At 53.9% G+C, this 18203-nt stretch overlaps 1 protein-coding gene across 1 annotated transcript in view; it reads right to left on the reverse strand.

Annotated features, from left to right (window-relative positions):
* The window catches only part of BMP7 (bone morphogenetic protein 7), an 89742-nt gene that overhangs the window by 10343 nt on the left and 61196 nt on the right, over positions 1-18203 (reverse strand). The window contains exon 4 of the mRNA XM_035025437.1: positions 5287-5484. Coding sequence (XP_034881328.1) covers positions 5287-5484 — 198 coding nt within the window. The remainder of the gene's footprint in view (positions 1-5286; positions 5485-18203) is intronic.

Below are 18203 nucleotides of genomic sequence, written 5' to 3' on the forward strand. Positions count from 1 at the left end.
CCATCCATCCATCCATCCATCCATCCATGCATCCATGCATCCATCCACGCATCCATCCATCCATCCATCTATCCGTCCATCTATCCATCCACGCATCTATCTATCCGTCCATCCATGCATCCATCCACACATTCATCCATCTATCCACCCATCCATGCATCCATGCACCCATCCATCCATCCATCCATGCATCCATCCATCCGTCCATCTATCCAACCATGCATCCATCCATCCATCCATCCATACAAACTGTTAATGAGTGTCTACTGGTTTGCAGATGCTGTTTTGGGCATTAGAGCTACAGGTAGGTATGAACAAAACAAGGCCTTGCTCCAGGGGCATTTATCTTCCAGTGACAGAAGCAGGCAGTAAGTCAGCAAGTAAACATAGACTACATCCTGTCGAGATGGAGAATAGTAAGGTAGGAGAGGAGGGTGTGCTTCCAGGGGGACTGTGGGATGGAGGGTGCTAACAGAAGGATCTTCTGAGTAAGGGATGTTTGCGTAAGAACCAAAAGGAAATGAGAGCCAGCCAGAGAGGCGTCCAAAGGAGGAAAATTCCAGGATGAGGACGTAGGGGAATGGAGAGGAAGGTCAGCAAGAACTCTAAGAGCAGTGGCTGCTGACCGAGGGACAGAGAGTCAGGCACTAGAGCCTTCCAGAAATGAGGAGGCATGAGCAGGGCTCAGCAGCAGGCAGCGTGGAGGGGGCAGAAGGTCTACTTTGCTGGACTGAGCTCCAAGGCTGGGGACCGGGGGAGGTTGGGAGGACAAAGCAGCAATGGGGGCCTGGGGTCCCCCTTCCCTACCTCTGGGCCTGGCAGCCCGAAGGCTGGGACAGGGAACCAGTTACAGGGGTAGCAGGGCCTCCAGAGGGCCAGGTGGTAACTAACATGTGAAGGTCGAGGTCAAGGGAACCATCAGAGAAGAGCTCCAAGAAATCTATCGGACCATTCGCAATACTGTCCAGAACGCACTGAGTGGAAGTCCAAAGATGGCCTCCATCGCTGCGGCACCGCCCACAGTCGCAGGAAGCAACGTCAATGCGCAGCCTCCTTCTCCCCCTCGCTGTAGGGAGGTGGAAGGTAGAGGGGAGGGAGGAAGAGCATCCCTCAGCCAGTGATGCGTGAAGCAGCCTGAGCAAGACAGAGGACCGAACACGTTAGCTTGGGACGGGGACGTGGCAAAGAAGCTTCGGGTCAAGCACCAACATTTCTGGCTGCTTGATGTCCTAAGTAAACCAGGATCTGAAGCTTTGTGAGGCTCAGTGAGAAGAAGGTGCCACGACTGATTAGTAATGTCTGCCATGGGCGGAGGCGGGGCAAGTATCGGCCTGAGTGCCACTTTTCCCAACCCTGTCTTAAAGCAAAGCAACGATATTTGGCTTCATGTTAAAACCCAGGCCCAATAGACGAAGGCAGCGAGCAGCTTGTGAGGCCAGCTGTGGGTGCCAGTAGGGGCTGGGCACTGGCCCCGTCACCAGAGACACCTGCACCGCCCCTCCGGGCCTCCTTGGATCGTGAGGCTGCTCTGGGAGAGAGGTCAGAAGTCCTGTTTTCTGACGACCGCGTATTAGCCGAAAGACTAAGATAGGGAAGAAGAGCTGCCTGTGAAGGAGACTCCCAGCTCCCCTGTCCCTCTGGTCTGGCCCCCCCAAACCCATGCTGCCACTTCATTTGCCTCGACCAGCCCCTGCCTGAGCAGCTCACAAGCTACAACCCCCAGATCATCTGGGGAAGATGCCTAATTCCCAGGGGGTTGGGTGCAAATGTGGGTGGGGAGAAGAAAGTGGGACCCAGTCTCTCAACCCCAAACCACATGCTCTAAGAGCAGGTGAAGGCTCTGGGGCGGGGTGATCAGCCTACAGGGAAGAAAGTTTTGCAGTGGACAGGAGGTGGGAGGGTGAGTATCCCTCCCACACATCAAGGGCCGCCACATGAGAGGATTCAGCAGGATTCCCAGCCATCACATGAGGTAAAGCCCTTCAAAAGGGTATGTATGTGTGCATACACACACATTCAGGCATTCTGGTTTACCAAGCCTGGGGTGCGGCCCAGGCCTTCGTATTTTTTTTTTTTTTTTTAATTAAATTTCCGGGAAGGGTTGAGATAAACTGCAAAAAGGGCCGGGAAGTAGAAAGTCCCAGGACGGAGACAGATTCCAGGCAAACTAGAAAGGCTGTCATGTGAGGGAGTGAGAGCCCCGTCCTGGGGGTTATGTAAATGGAGTGTTTGGTGGGGATGCAGGGGGGGAAATTGGGTGTCGAATTCCAGGACTTTGAGGCCTGGTCTCTCTTCCTTCATTACACCCGACAGGCCTCCAAGACGCTGGGTCTGCGAGCATGGAATGTACTAGCACGTCCTGCCTGGCTGATATGGAAAGACATCTAACAAGTCTCCCTCCTCTGACCCTCCCTGAGCACCCCACCCTGCTCCCCACCATTCTCAGCGCAGCCAGAAGGATCATCTGATCACCCCTGCCCCCACACCATAGCTTCAAACTCTGCAGAGGCTTCCAAATTTGTTTTGGATGAAGTTCAAACTCAAGATGTGACTCTGAAGAGGACTCTTGATCTTGCTCACCTTGCCAGCCCCACCCTCCCCTTGTTCCACGGCCTCCCTCTCCCCTCAGAGGAGCGCCGCCGCCTCCCACCCTAAGCCCCATGCCTGTGGGTCCCACTCCCCAGACCACTCTGGTCAAGCCGACCCAGCCAGGCCTCGGGGGCACCTGCTAGTCCCTGAGTTCTTGGCGGGGCAGTCTCCTCTGCAGCCCTAGTCACCATCCCCTGCCCCTCAGGCCTGTTAGTAAGTGACAGCCACGTCCAGCCTGGCCCAGACTCGAGGGCGGACCATGGCTGGCTTTCCCCAGGGGGCTCCAGCTGCTAGAGCCAGCCCAGAGGAGGTTCCCACTGCAAATTAAGGGATTCTGTCGGATTTTCGTTAGGGGGCCTTACAGAGCCTTCCAAGAAGCCTAAAAAAGGAATGGATCCACCTGCCAGTGAAGAAGCCCTCCAGAATCCCTGCATACAAGCTTCAGACACTGAAGCCCATGCAGGGGCCCTGGGGTCAGGAAACCCTGCTCTAAAAACTTCACCAAGCACAGCGACCGTTCCTTTCTTCACCTTCAAAAAGGAAAATGAACAGAAATAGGAAAACTGGATACATGAAGCCAAAGAAGCTGATGACAGTAAAAGGTTAGTCTGGGGGTGGGGGCTGCTTGGCCGCCGCGTGCCCCCCGTGTTCCCCTCTGGGCACAGCTCAGCTCAGAGCTGCCCATGCAACTGGCAGGCTGATTCCGCTGCAGACCCTGCCTGGCCTCGCAGCCCACCCAGCTCTCTGAGATGGCGCAGGGGCACGCGGAGTAAACCACTCTGCAAACGTGGTGGGTCCACTTCCTACGGCTGCTTTAACGAATTATCACAAACACGGCGGCTGAAAACAACACCAGTTTATCATCTTCCAGCTCTGTAGTTCAGAAGTCCAACACGGGCTAAATTCAAGGGGTCACTGGGACTGTGTTCCTTCTGGAGGCTCAGGGAGAAATCGATTTCTTTGTCTCTTCCAGCTTCTAAAAGCCACCCACCTTGTCGGCTTGTGTGCCACACCCCACCTCTATCGTCAAAGCCTGTGACATCACACCTCTCTGCCCTCCTCTGGCCTCACACCTCTCGGACCACAGCGAGGAGGGATTCTCCGCCTGGAAGGACCTCCGTGATTACAGTGGGATGCTGGGCCCACCTGGACCATCCCGGCTTATGTCCCTATTTTAAGGTCGGCTGATGAGCAACCCACATTCTATTGGCAGCCTTGGCCCCCTTTGCCATGTAAGGTAATGGATTCACCAGTCCTGGGGATGAAGACATGGACATCTGGGGAGCTGAGGGAGCACCGCTCAGAGAGCAGTGCAGCTGGTCAAGGTGAGGGGACAGGGCAGGTGGCTTCTTTCAGCCACAAGCTGGGCACCTTGGATCTGGGTGGTCATTTCCGCAGTCCATGGGGAAAATGGTTTGTCGGTGAAGTTAATTTATTTGCAACTTTCCTTTTGGTCTGGGGGAACATCGAGGGGCATCTTTTCAGAAGTGGCACCCAACATGCAAGAGACCATGGGGCGGGGCGGGGCAGGGGGTGGGCATGCAGGCCACAGGCGTCCACAGTGTTGAAGAGGCCGGTCCAGGCCAGCCCAGCCCCCAGACTCATCCCAGCAACCCCAGGCCACCAGATGCCAACAACACCCTGGTGCCTGGTCAGCCCAGAGGGAAAAGGACCCTGTTGCAGCCAAGCCCCACGGCTGGCAAAGGCAGGCCCATGCAGGGCCCAGCAAATGCCTAGTGAATTGTGTGAAGACAGTTAACAGGATTGTTAGGGGGCCCAGAGTTCATCAAGCAGACGCCTCCTGGCAAAACCAAATAGGCTCAAATCCCAGGGCTGCCACTTACTTGCTTTGTGCACTTGGACAAGTTACTTAACCTCTCTATGCCCCATGTCTGTCTCCACTATCAAATGGCAGGCCATCCTCCTCAGAGCCTCAAGAACCACAGAACACCATACACCCTACAACAAGTACCTAAATGTCTCAAGCCCTGGAGGTGTCCTGGAAGGAATGCACTAACCAGTATTTTCTATTAAATCTTTGAATTGCTAGCTATGAAAATGCTAGCTTTATTTTTAATTTGTTTTTACTTATAATAATGCATCATGGCAATGAACCTAAAAGTATCCCCCAAAATACACTGGAAAATCTAATGCTCGTTTTTTTTTTTACTTATAATAACAAAACATTTCAAACAAACCTAAAACTATCCCAAATAATACACAAAAAACTCACTACGACCCATATTTAACAAAGTAGTAAAATGAGCCATGAGTTTCAAATATCTCACTTTAAGAACTAGAATTGAAAACACAGCAAACTCCCTCATTTTTTTCTCCTTTTCACTCCCAAGCAGCGGCCTCCCTGGGGAAGGTGGTGTGGTGTCTTCCCACTACATGTTTCTAGAGCTTTCTTTCATTTATTTGTAGCCATCACTTTGTCTACTTGGAAATTTACACGACTGGCATCTTGTTACACTAATGTTTTGCTATGTGCATTTCTAAGTGAACTTACTACTTTTATACAGTTAAGGCGGTGATGAGCTCTGCGCAGGATGGGATTTTGCGGGGTTTGCTTCCTGCTATGTTGGCTCGAGGATCATTTGCGGGGCATAGGAATGGATTTGAGTCACGCCCATACTGGGGTCCTGCTGTGGGGTCCTGGGGTCCGTGCACTGACCCTCCCGCCCCAGGGCGTACCTGCCACGTTGGCCACCCGCAGGGCTTCCTGGTTCTTGGGAGTCTTGGAGCGGTTCTGGCTGCGCTGCTTGCCCCCCGTGGAGCGGGTGCTGCGAAGGTGGACCTCCGTGGCCTTGAAGAAGGCCACCATGAAGGGCTGCTTGTTCTGGGGTCCGTGCCGCCCGATCAGGCCCGCCAACTTGGGGTTGATGCTCTGCCCTAGACCGGAAGCAGTCAAATGCACAGAAGATCGATTACAGGAGAAGCGGTTTGCGGGGAGGGGCTGCGTGGCGTGACTTCTATCCTCGCCTCCATGGTTCACTCATGCACCTGCTATTGTCCATCCAGCAAGCACTTATTCAGCATTTATGCCAGGTTGTTCAGGAGCTTGGAACACAGCAAGGAAGCGCACAGAGGTGTCCTCTGGGCATGCATGGGGTGCAGGGGGTTGCGGGCAGGCAGCACAGACCACGGTAGCCCGTGGTGATATGTGTGCGGGGAGAAAAACGGAGTGGGGTGGGTTAGGAGCCGGCTAAGGTTTGCGGGGCTTGGGCTAGAGGAAGCTCCACTTACATTTCCTTGGCCAAAGTGGGTCATGTGATCCACCTAATTTCAAGAGGTGGGAGAACCCTGTTTGCCCAAGGAGGGTGGGAACCATGGCAAACAGACCCAGTGACAACCACCTTATGCATGGAGGGGCCGTTTGAGCAGAGGACTGGGTAACAGCGAGGGAGGGAGCCATGTATGTGGGTATTGGGGACAGGCATTCTGGGCAGAGGGCACCGCAAAGGTAACTGCTTGGAGGTGGGAGCGAGGCTGGTGTGTTCAAGCAACAGGTAAGAGACCAGCTGCCGGGTTAGAGCACCGACTGGGGTGAGCAGGGACAAAGGAGGGGTCAGTGGGATAAATCAGGGGGGACTATCGGGAGCACAGATCATGTAGGGTCCTGTGGGCAACAGCAAGCACTTTTCCTTTATTCTGTTTACTGAATTGAACAGTGTCCCTCCACATTCATGTCCACCCAGAATCTCAGGATGTGACCTTATTTGAAAATAGCATCTTTGCAGACGTAACTAGTTAAGATGAGGTCACACCGGACTTGAGGGTGGTGATGGCAGCTAACCCAATGACTGGTGTCCTTAGAAGAAGGCCACGTGAGGGACGCCTGGGTGGCTCAGTCGGTTAGGCGTCTGCCTTCAGCTCAGGTCATGATCCCAGGGTCCTGGGATTGAGTCCCGCATTGGGCTCCCCGCTCTGCGGGGAGCCTGCTTCTCCCTCTGCCTCTGCCTCTCTCTCTCTCTATCTCTCATGAATAAATAAATAAAATCTTTAAAAAAAAAAAAAGAAGGCCACGTGAAAACACAGAGACACCGACAAACACACACACACACACACACACACACCCGAGGGAAGGAGGCCAACAAACACCAAACACCAACGAAGCCAAGTGAGGACTCGTTCCTCAAGCCTTCGGAAGGGGTACAGCCCTGGGACTTCTGGCCTCCAGACTACGGGAGGACGAAGCCCTGCTGCTTTAAGCCCCCCAGTTTGTGGACCAGGGACTGAGACGGTGGTGTGAAGTGGCAGCCACGGGGTGTTTGAGCTGCGCAGTGGGCACCCCGAGTTGTCTCTAACAGAGCACCTCAGGTGCCCCCGGAGGGCCAGGGGGAGGCTACTGGACAGTCCAGGGAGAGGGACAGGGCTGGCTCCAGGCAGCAGCGAGCAGGGCTGGCCAGAGACAGATCCTCAGTGATTCATTTTTCAAATCCATCTTTGGAATTTACATTTAAAGTTTTGTTTTGAAATGATTGCAGAATCACAGGAAGTTGCAGAAGAAAATGTACAGGGACGTGCCCTGTACCCTTCCCCAGTTTCACCCCATGGTCACATAACAAGAGCACATCCCAAGCTGGGAAACAACAGAGCCTGGATCCACCTTGAAAGAAACATCTGGCAGAATTTGCTGAGGGACTGGACAGAGAGGCTGCGAGAAGGTGCAGTCACACCTGACTTTCGTGCTCTGGGCCTGAGCACCTGGAAGAAGGGAGGGGCCGTTTATGGAGGTGGGGAAACTGAGGCAAGGGTGGGGGAGGGTGGAAGGCGGAACGCAGTGTGGTTCAATGGCTGCCATTTTCGGTGTCCACCTGTCGCCCGAGGGAAGCTGGCAGGTGGGCAGCGGACCATCCCAGCCCGGGTGCAGCTCCCGATCCGGGGGGAGAGACGGACTGTGGAACCACACGTGCTCTGGCTGGGCGCCAGACTCCCCGAGTTCAAGTCCTGCCTCTGTCACTCAACACACAGACGCTTCCCAGAACAGAGCTTTGCAGTCGGACATGCTCGATAAATGTTGGCTCGGGGCATCGGGTGGGGTGACAGGGAGGAATTCCTCTGGGGACAGGGTGTAGCTGGACAGCGGCCTGAGGGCCGAGCCCAGGCACCCTGACTCCACCACTGAGAGGTCAGGGCTTGCATCAGAGTGCCCAGTTAGGGAGGATCTGGAAGGATCTGGAAGAAGCTTGGGGAGGAGGAAGGAGGGCACCCAGAGGGTACGGGGCCGGAGAGACAGACAGGAGAAAGCGGACGGAACAGGCGCCATGTCCTGTGCTCTGCTGCTGGGCAGAGCGGGCTGGGAGCTGAGAGCAGGGTATCAGCTCAGGCCACTGGCCAGGGTGTACTTATTGTCATGCCGTATGGTGATAAATATTCCAAAGAAAGGTAAAGCAAGAGACAGGGCAAAGAAAGCCGATCTCACTCATGAGAGAACAGCCCAGAGAAGCCGAATAACCTGACCAAGGACACCCAGCTTGGAAGTGACAGAGCAGAATTTGAACCCAGGCTGTGTAACCGGGACAGAAATGCATAACCCCCAGTTAGGTCGGAGGGGTCAGAGGCCAATGAAAGTGGTGCTTCTGGAGGCCCTGGGCCCGTCCACATCTGGAATTAACTTCACCTGGAGCCCCCCAGACGGGCCCAAGTCAGGAAACCCAGCCTCCCAGGGACCAGATCGGCACCAGGGGGTTCGCTTTGGTTTTTTAACAGCTCATGTTTAAAAGAGCAAACGTCCCCCATCCACCACTGCTTTACCTTCACCCCCTTGAATGTTCGGCTTTCCTGCATTCTTTAGCAAGGGTTTCCTCGAGTTCATGCATTTATAATTCGAACGATTCTATAAAAGAAACCATTAAAGCTGAGCCCCTAGGAATTGTATCTTGCCCCCACCCCCACCTGGAAGGCTTTTAGGGCAAAATAAAAATGCCTCGCTTGAAAACCTGATGCTGTTCCAGATACAGTAAATCCAAGGGCCGCGAGCGGGCCATGCAGCACCAAGGGAGGGGGTCTTGCAGCTAGCAGGACAGCCAGGTCCGGGGACCCACAGCCGCAGCAGAGCATGGGTGGACAGGGGGGAAAGAAGAGGAACTTCAGGGGGTTTAAACCTACATCTTCCACTGACCACCTTGTGTGGGCCAAGAGAGGTAAAGTTGGATGCTGGGATCTCGATTGCCTCATCTGTAAATTGGGGATGATGCTATTTGTCTCACCCGCGCCCCCTTTCCTTGGTACCCAGCCCAATTTTCATTTCAGCCTCTGTGCCTTAGCAGACCCCACAGGGGCGGGCCTGTGGTCTAACGGACAACAACTAATCCTCTAGCTGCAGTGATTGGCTCAAGGACGGGCACAGGACCCAGTGCAATCAATGAATGGAAGAGAGGTACCCTGGAAGTTTCTGGGAAAGAAACTTCCCACTTTAGCATTCGAAAACAACCTTCTCTCTCCCTGGACAAGATTGAGGGAGGAGGAATGGATGGAGCCCCAGAAATGGCCACCAACCAGAGACCATGAGATGTTTACATTTTCAAATGGGGCTGATCTGGTGGAAGGAAGAGCAGAGAGACAGATGCGGAATTTCTGGTGACGTCGCTGAGCCACTGGATCAAACCAGTCCTGAAGCTCGTTTCTTGCCCCAACCACCAAAATGAACAAACCCCTGTGATTGTTTAGTCCAAGCCGCACGTATGTGTGTCTACAAAAACACGTGTGTGCAATTCCTCATAATTGGGACGGTTACTGCTGTTTCATATAAACCTGGCTTTTATGCAATATACCGTGACATCTTTCCACATCAACGAAGCACACTGACCTCATCCCTCGTGGCCACAGAGGAGCCTCGCATCTGGAAATGCCTTTACCTTATCCTCTCCTACCAACGGACACTGAGGTTATGTGTTCCAGGCTTGAGCAACTACCCTGTTATTGACCCCTTAGTTCATTCAGCAATACTGACGAACACCTACTGTGTGCCCGGCTCTGTGTGAGGTACAACAGTGAGCCGGAAAGCCCCCCAAAGCACCGCTCCCCCCGCCCCGGGGGGAGGGAAATAAGCTCAGGGATGCAGAGTATTGTGATTGATGGTGGTGATGGCCACGAAGTAACTAGGACCGGGTCGGGGGCAGGGACAAGGGGGACTGGTCAGGGAAGGCTTCTTAGGCACGGGGGTTCTGGAGGAGGAATGTTCCGCAAGGAAGGAATGGCAAATGCCAAGTCCAGGAGACAGGAACACACATGGTGTGTTTGAAGAACAGGGAGGAGGGGAGTGGAGCTGGAAAGAGGGAGGGAAATGGGGCTGGTGATGAGGCTAGGTCACAGAGGACCTTCTTGGGGGCTCTAGATCACATTCTAGGTATGACGGCAGCCACAGAGGGTCTGGACAGGGGAACATGGCCAGACTTCTGTGGTGAGAGACCCACTCAGGCTGGTGTGGGGGGCAGATGGTGGTCCAGAAACAAGCCCCCTCCCACCAGGCTCTCCTCTAGACCCTTGCACTTTGGGTGGCCTCTCTGGGCCCTGCCCATGTTTTGCTGCCCTCCCACGAGCCCCACAATTCAGGGCAGGGTGGTCCCCTCCACCCACTGCCCCAGCACAGGACAGGGTTCTAAGACTGGCCACAGCACGTTGACCCAACAACGGTGGCAACACAGTGGCTGGTCCTCGGCCACCGGCACTCAGACCACTGGGGGGCACTGGCAGATGTGCACACGTGTCCCAGGAGCACCGCTCCCCCGGAGTCCTGACGACCACAACTGTCTCCACACATCGCTAAGTGTCCCCTGGGAGGCCACACATCCCAGGTGGTGAGCCATGGCTTGTCACACCCCTCCCTAAAACAAGCGCCACTCCTGGACAAACACACAAAGGTAAGTCCTCACAGTCAAGTTTTTAACTGTAAAACGCTAGAGACAATGTGGCATTTTATCCAGACAGTTAGCGGATCAGGCACCTAAATAATTCATTCATCTTTTTACAAATATTCATGGTGCACAGGCCGGGGCCGGGCACTGCTCTGTACCCCGGGGGTTACACCCAGAGCCCGGGGAAGGAAGCACAGAACCAGATGCAGTGTGATCACATCTTGGAGAGAAGAAATTTAAAGCATATACCAACATATGAGAGTATGTATATACATAAGGTTTTTTCTTTTTTGTTTTAATACCCCCAAAAGGGGCCAAGAAGCATTTTACTGGAGGAGAGGACATGTGGGTTGTCTGGCAGAAGAATTCTATTTCATTTTATGATATCACAGGGTATTGGCTTTACTTAGCACGTGCAAGGGCAAGTATCTGTTTTGATGGTGTGTATCTAAATGTCCAGGGTGAGTATCACCGAATAGGGAGCCAGGCCACATGCACGAGGCAGAGGGCTGGAGGTAGGCATAGTAACTGATCGAGGCAGGGAGGAACAAGAAACATAATACTTTAACCATAAGGTCTGTGTCTTCAGGGAAGTTGGAAAAGATGTATAGTCTAGCTAAGAATTAATAGGTTAAAAAGAAACAAACCCACCTGAAGATTTGCCCAAGAACAGGGTTGCCAGACTTTGCAAGTAAAAATACAGGATGCCTGGTTGAATTTGAATTTCGGAGAAATGAATAATGTTGGCAGTATGTGGGACATACTTACACTAAGTAATTATTTGTTGTTTAGCTGAAATTCAAATTTAACGGGATGTCTTGTATTTTAATCTGCCCATAGGTGCTCCTCAAGTGAGGAGAGAAAGGCCTTCCCGATGTAGCATTAGATCTGATCCCCCTGTTGGCTGCAGCAATACGTGATGGACGAAGGCATCTGGTCTACCCGGTAGGCAGGTGCGTGGGCTCAGGGCGATGGCTTCGCTGCTTTCTTCCTCTTTAATAGAACACATGGCTTGCTTCTTTGTGGGATGTTTTAATTCTGTTTTGGTTTTGAGTTGTTTTTTTTTTTTTTTTTTAATTTTAGTGCTTAAACGAACATCTTGAATACAGATGTGTGAGTCTTCACAAATGTATAGACTGATGTGATCACCACTTCAATCAAGATGCAGAACGGCTCCAGCGCCCCCCAGAACTCCCCTGTGCTGCCTTTTATCTCAGTGCATTGAAACTGGAGATGTCTCTGCTTCCCAGGGACATGTATCAAGGTCTGGAGACATTCTGGGGTTTTATGACTTGAGGGAGGTGCTTCTCCATCTAGTGGGTAGAGGTCAGGGATGGTGCTAAACATTGTATGGTGCTCAGGATGACCTCCCAACAGAAAGAGCCAGCCCCAGATGTCAACAGTGCTTTCTAGACCTGTTCTTGCCCCACTCCCACCCTCTGGCAACTAGTGACTTGTTCTCATCCCCATAGCTTTGCATTTTCTCGACATTTCATGTACGTGGACTCTCACTGTCTTCTGCTTCAGCTTACTTCCATCTGGACGTCTTTGAGATTCGCCTCTGGGTTGCATGTTCCAGTTGCTCATCTCCCTGTTGCTGAGTACTATTGCATAGTATGGATTTGATCCTGTCGCTGAGTAGTATTCCATGGTATGGCTCTAACCCAACTTGTTGATCCACTCACCTAGTGGAGGACACCTAGGGGTGCTTCCAGCTTGGATGGTCATGAATATGAGAAACATTCACCAACAGGGTTTGCATGAACCTACACTGTCCTTGCTGGGTGGAAAGCAGAAGTGAAATCCTTTGTGCTGCTCATTTCCCACAGCCTTTGCACATTCCACGTGTCCACCTGTTCCCAAATCATCACACCTGCTATCTGAAAGGCCAACAAAGCTGTCTGAGCAGGCTCTGCTCCCACTCCAGAGCTGAGTGGAGAAGGCCCAATCCTAGAAGCGTTCAGTGAGGCAGAAGCGGCTGGCTGTGGCTGCACATGCCATGCCCAGCCCCTTTGTCCCTGGCCCTCCTCCACACGAGGAGGCTGCAAACAGACACTTCCTAGTCTCGCATACAGCTCGTTCTAGGATAGGTGCTGCAGGCTTCTCAGAGATGCTCTCCTCCCTAAAAAGGCAGGCAGAAGAAAAGAAGATCCTTTATCTAGTCCACCTGCTTCCTTCCTCCGTGCTTGGGGATGTGGAGGCCACCATCTTGCCAAATGTGATGTGATGAGTCTCAGGACACAACGTGGGGCCAGGAGGGAAAAGATCTTGACTGTTGTTGATTCTGCCAACCCAGGGGTTGGCAAACTACAGCCTGCAGGCCAAATGCAGCCTACCGCCTGTTTTTGCAAATAAAGTTTTATTGGAACCACCTTGCACATTGGTGCACATATTTACCACCTGCTTTCATGCTCTAATGCCACCACCCACTGGCTCACCTCTTGGAAGACCTTCCTCCCAGAGCTGTGACAGAGACTATCTGACTCACAAGGCCTAGAACATTTACCATCCGGTACTTTATAGGAAAAGTTTGCTGACATCTGCTCTAACCAACCCTGGATCCACATACTTCCAGATTTGTAAAGGAAACCATAACTGCCCCGAGATAAGGCACCTTAATTGTCTGTTATTTGCCCATGAAAGTATTCCTGACAGAGTTGGTTCTACCCATTGTTGGCTCACAATAAATATGAGAAACCACCATTACTGAGCGTTTGCTCTGCGCCAGGCACTGTGCTGAGCCCATTCCTCCTCAGGTAGGCCTCCTGACCCCACATTTACAGATGGGGAAGCCGGCTCGAAGCTGTGAACTTAACCACCAAACCATCACTGAGTCCAGGTGGATGGAAACACAGGAAGGAAAAGATTGCTCGGGCATGAATGTGGGCAACCTACAGAGCCTCCACACTGTAGGAAGGATTCCCCAAGCCATGAGGAGGAAGGTCTTCCAAGAGGTGAGCCAGTGGGTGGTGGTGTGCAGAACTCTGGGCGTGGAGGACAGGGACAAGCCCGTGCATCAGGCCACCGTTGGCGGGTCCTGGAGAGGCAGGAGCAGAATCAGCATGCCCAGCCCAGGGGAAGATCCCCAGGAAGAGGCATGGAGCCCAAATGGGGCCTCTCAGGAGAGGAGAGAGCACAGCCCAATCACAGAGAAGGCGACATCTTCGTTTTCTTGTGGCTTCGTTTTCCAGGCCCAGAGCCACTGGATCCCCCGTGGAGGCCCACAGCAGCAGAATGCTCTTCGCCGATTGTACAAAACACATTAATTCCGGCCACTTGTCTCTGTGGACCAAGGCCCAAGTGACAGTTGAGAACGTAGTTAACACTTGTGACATCTGCCTGGCCCCAATGACCCAGTGTTGTCCCAGTCACTGCTGCCCACCCAGCCCGGGAAGGACCCATCCCAGCCTCTGGGTCATCAAGGCCTCCTCCTGTCTCTCACTCGGCTTCTGAACAAACAGGATGTGAAGCAATCACAAGGGTGACGGCACCTTGGAACCAGCTGCGCGCTGTGGGCGGATCACTCGCCAACCTCGGCTTTACGGGGCTTGGTCTGCACAGCTGCCCTGGGCGAATGGCTCACCTCGCGGTCCCGTCCCAGCCGCCGCCGCCGCCGCCGCCGAGCATCACACCGGGACAGCAGATGCCCTCTATCCTTTAAATGCCTTGCAATCCCATTCAATCCCGTCGGGGCTGGTGAAGAAGAGGGGCACGTGCTCCCGCACCCGAGGAGAGAAGCAAGAGGCTCCCTTTTCACACAGACATCCAGAATGCATGTGTGTCTGACTTCAGGAAGCAGACAGGGGGCGGGAGCGGGGAGACCAGGCCTCCTCATCTACGGGCAGCGGCTGGAGGCAAGGAGGCCTGAGGGGGGCAAATGAGGCCACCAGATTGTCTTCTTGGATTAGAGAGGTCGGGCTTTTCGACACCGTCCTCCAGAGCCTCTGAGTGATTTCTTCTCTGGACAAGGGAGAGGAGGAGGACCCTAGAAACTAGGACAAGAGGCTGGAGTCCTTGTCTTGGGAACAAATGACCAGGTGTTTGCACGTCTGCAAGGACAAAAGCGTCTCAAGCCCGAAGCAGTGTCTTCGTCTGCCCGCAGCTTTGGGACGGAAGGTGGCAGTGGAAAAACCATGGGTATGGATCCAGAGAGCAGCTGGAAGCCCTCCTGAGAACCCCAGAACTTGTCTTCACAGCCTCCTCCCTGACCTTTAGAACACGGTCTCGTCACTGTCCACCTTCCGACGAGAACGTGGGCAATGTGATGGCAAAATCCTTCAGGCCCTACCCCAGTGCCTACAACAATCTCGGGCTCATCAAATGTTTGTTGAGTGAAGAAATGTGTTTCCAGTGCAGGTGGAGGGGCTCTTGACTATAGGAAGCTGGTTCTAACACCCAGGTGCTGGGGCAGGGAGAGGCCAGCATTGCTCCCCGGCCTGGGACCCGGGGCCATCCTGTCTGCAGGTACAGTGCCCAGGCCCATGGTACTTTTGGGGGCCCATGAAAATGTTTTCATTTTTAATCCAGCCAGGATTATATTCATCTTTATACCAACATGGTCATAAAACATCATTTTTACTTTTTTTTTTTTTTTTAATGGAGGGAGGAGCCCACAAAAGTCAAACGCAGCCCTGGCCACTTCTGTTGGTCCTGCGGGAAGCACACTGGCCTCTGGGTTCTTTCTCAAACCCTTTCCTTCCCAGGCAGGAAGCCAGGACGCTGTAGGGTCCCGAGCTGTCTGTCGGCAGGGCCCAGCCATGTACCTGGCAGGCGCTCATGGAGTACACACTCCCCAAGCCTGGTCCCTGCGGACCACATTCCTCGGAAGGCGTTTCAGCGAAGAGCGAAGTTGGGGGACTGGAGTCAGAACCAGCGGTGAAGCCCAGGTCTACCCAGGGAACTGGGCAACTTCAGGCAGGTGGCTCCCCCTTCTCGGCCTCGGTTTCCTCGTCTGCTAACGTGTCGATGCTAACAGCCGTGCTCCCTGGGCAGGTCCCCGAAAGCACGAAGCTCGTCAAAGGCAACCATGACGATCCCATCGAGCGTGCAGGGAGCATGGATGGGGTGCCAGACCCAGGGCTCAGCATTTCACAGGAATTCACTCTTCTGCCCGACCATTATTGCGCCCGTGGAACAGAAGAAGGGACAAGGCATCGGGAGGCTGGACCCGCTGCCCAACACGACATGAGGCTGCCCGAGGAGCAGGGACTGGGCTGCTGGCTCTGGGCGGGACCCGTGTGGGTCTGTCCCTATTCTGCACGGGAGCCTCGAGCCAGCAGCCTGGCCTGCAGCGAGGGTTCAGGCCTCATCGGCACCACGGGGACAGCCCCCTTGTCAGCTGGCTAGCCCTCCACCCGGGGGGAGCCAGAACGCGTCAGCACCCCTCCATTCGTGCCTCCTCTCCTCTCCCACCCGCCCCTGGAGCGCAGAACACCGCCTGTGTGGCTTGGGGGCAGCTGCCTCTCCTCTTGCCTTCTGTACAAAGGGAAAGACAAGTAGACGCCAGCCCTCCTTCCCACAGCGTCCTGTCCTCGGATGAGACAATGCTCCCCAGTTGGCTCCCGATGAGCCACAGGTGCCCGGAGCGTTTATGGGCTTCTCCCCCGCACAGGCACGCTCTGTGCTCCTCCCCAGGGGCACTAACAGGAAGGCGCAGCTGGAGGCAGAGGGAGGTCTTCCTCCTGGGTGGTCTCAGGAGGGATTTGGAGACCCGCTGAGCAGGAGGCTGCCCTCGCACCAGACCTAAACCTTCTCAAAGAAGATCTATGACGTCTGGGCCTCACTAGGATGGAAGCAAGCTCACCAGTACAACTACCATCAACATGCCCATTGTATGGGTGTGAAAACTGAGGCCTCTTGAGAGGGGACAGGCTCCATATTCCAGCAGCCACCTAGTGGCTGCACAAGATGCTGCTAGGGTCTGGACAAGGATCAGACGCTGTACCTGACTCGGTGCCCCTTCTCCTTTCCTCCCAGAGCGGGCACTGGGGGCTGGGCAGGGGTCACCGCCCTGGAACTCGGCTTGCCCAGGTGCTGTAGGCAGCAGCGGGGCTCACTGAGTTTAGGTGGATGCCAGCAGGAGCCCCCGGGGCAGGGGCCCGGCTGCTTCTACAAGAAACACAGCTGTGGTGTACCAGCAAACGGAGCCCCAAGTCCACGGACTCCCCAACAGGCTCTGCTGGTCTTTCACGGGTGCGGGCATTTAACATGATGGGGTGCTCAGCCTGAGCGTCATCTTAGTAGCAGGTACCCCAAAACATGGGGCATGACTTTGCCAGCATGTCAGCACTGGGCCAGGCCCCAAGTTACTCAGGGAGCTCGTGAGAAAAGGCAGCTTCCTGGGCCCAATCCTCAGGGACTCAGCATCAGTGGGTCTGGGGTAGGACCTGGGAATCAGTAAGTTCAACATGCCCCCCAGGGGATTCTGAGGGACACTGGGGTCAGAGGGAAAGCAACTGCATAGCCAGGAGCCCATGGTTTCAGAAACGCTGGGCTCACTTGTTTCTTATCTCATTCCCAGAAAGATCCCGAAATTCATACCCCCCAGTTAGCCATTGTACCTTTTATCCTTCTCTGATGGTCTGAGTGGGTGGTCCTTCCCTGACCCAAGCCACCAGGCCAAACTTGCTTCCTGGGCATGCACAGTGCCTGGACAGAGCAGCCAAATCCCTGGGTGGTGGCATCCATACCCAGCTCTGGGTGCCCCATCTGGGAGGGGGCGGGAGGGGAGGAGACAGGCCCTGAGTCACACGTACAGCTTCTGATCCTTGCCCGGACCCTGGGTTGCATCTTACGAGCACTAGGCTATCCTCCCCATAGATGAAGAGGGGTCCCCAGGTGGCTGCCAGAACATGCAGCCGCACATCTGTCAGGGGCCTCCTGTCCCATGAGGATCTTACTGGTAGCATCTGCCTTGTGGCTCACGGTGGGAATTACAAGAGATCATGGCATAAAGCACTGACTCTGGGCTCAGTGGCTGCCCCAAGTTGAACAATTAAACTCTTCACTTGCATGAGCTCATCTGATCCTTCACCACCACCCTGGAAGGTGGAAACTATTATTAACCCCACTTTCCAGATGAGGGACATTAAGTGACTCACTCTGGATCATGTGGGTAGAAACAGTAGAGGTGAGGTTTGAACCTGGTGAGTCTGGCCTCCTGGGCCCAAGCTTTAACCATCAGGCTGTGCCATCTCAATGAGTGCCAAGCCTTACCTGCATTCTGGGGGGAGGCAGAAGCTGGAGGAAATAAGGGCACAAAGCCCCAGACTTTGGGGGAGAAAGGTGATGGCAAGCCTGACACTAGGGGAACTGGGTTGGGTGTCACTTAAGAGCAAAACCAAACTTGGTCCACCCCAAGCCAGCAGGGCAGACAGGGCAGAGAAGCACAGACCCATCAAGGTCAAGCTGGAAGATCTAGACAATATCCACAAGTCCAGGAAAATGGTCACTCTGAAGAGAGGAGTCAAATCTACCGTAGCCCCATTTTTACTTCATCTCCAATATGTTCCTCAGGAGCTTGTAAGTGAAAAAGAAGAGTTGAATGACTCTATTGTCAAGTAAGTTTAGAATTCCTCTATGCTCTATTCCCCATCAGGAAATTCACAATGGACGTTTGCAAAATAAAGGTTCTGAGAAGTCCTGCAGAGAAACCTGCTTAGTTTATCCAACCTGGCCTTTCTCACACTTAACTGATCATGAATGCTTCCCTTCCCCCGGGACACCCATCGACACTTCATGGGACACAGTTTG

This window comes from Mirounga leonina, unplaced genomic scaffold (assembly GCF_011800145.1).
Source record: "Mirounga leonina isolate KUSES-001 unplaced genomic scaffold, KU_Mleo_1.0 Mir_195, whole genome shotgun sequence".
NCBI lineage: Eukaryota > Metazoa > Chordata > Mammalia > Carnivora > Phocidae > Mirounga > Mirounga leonina.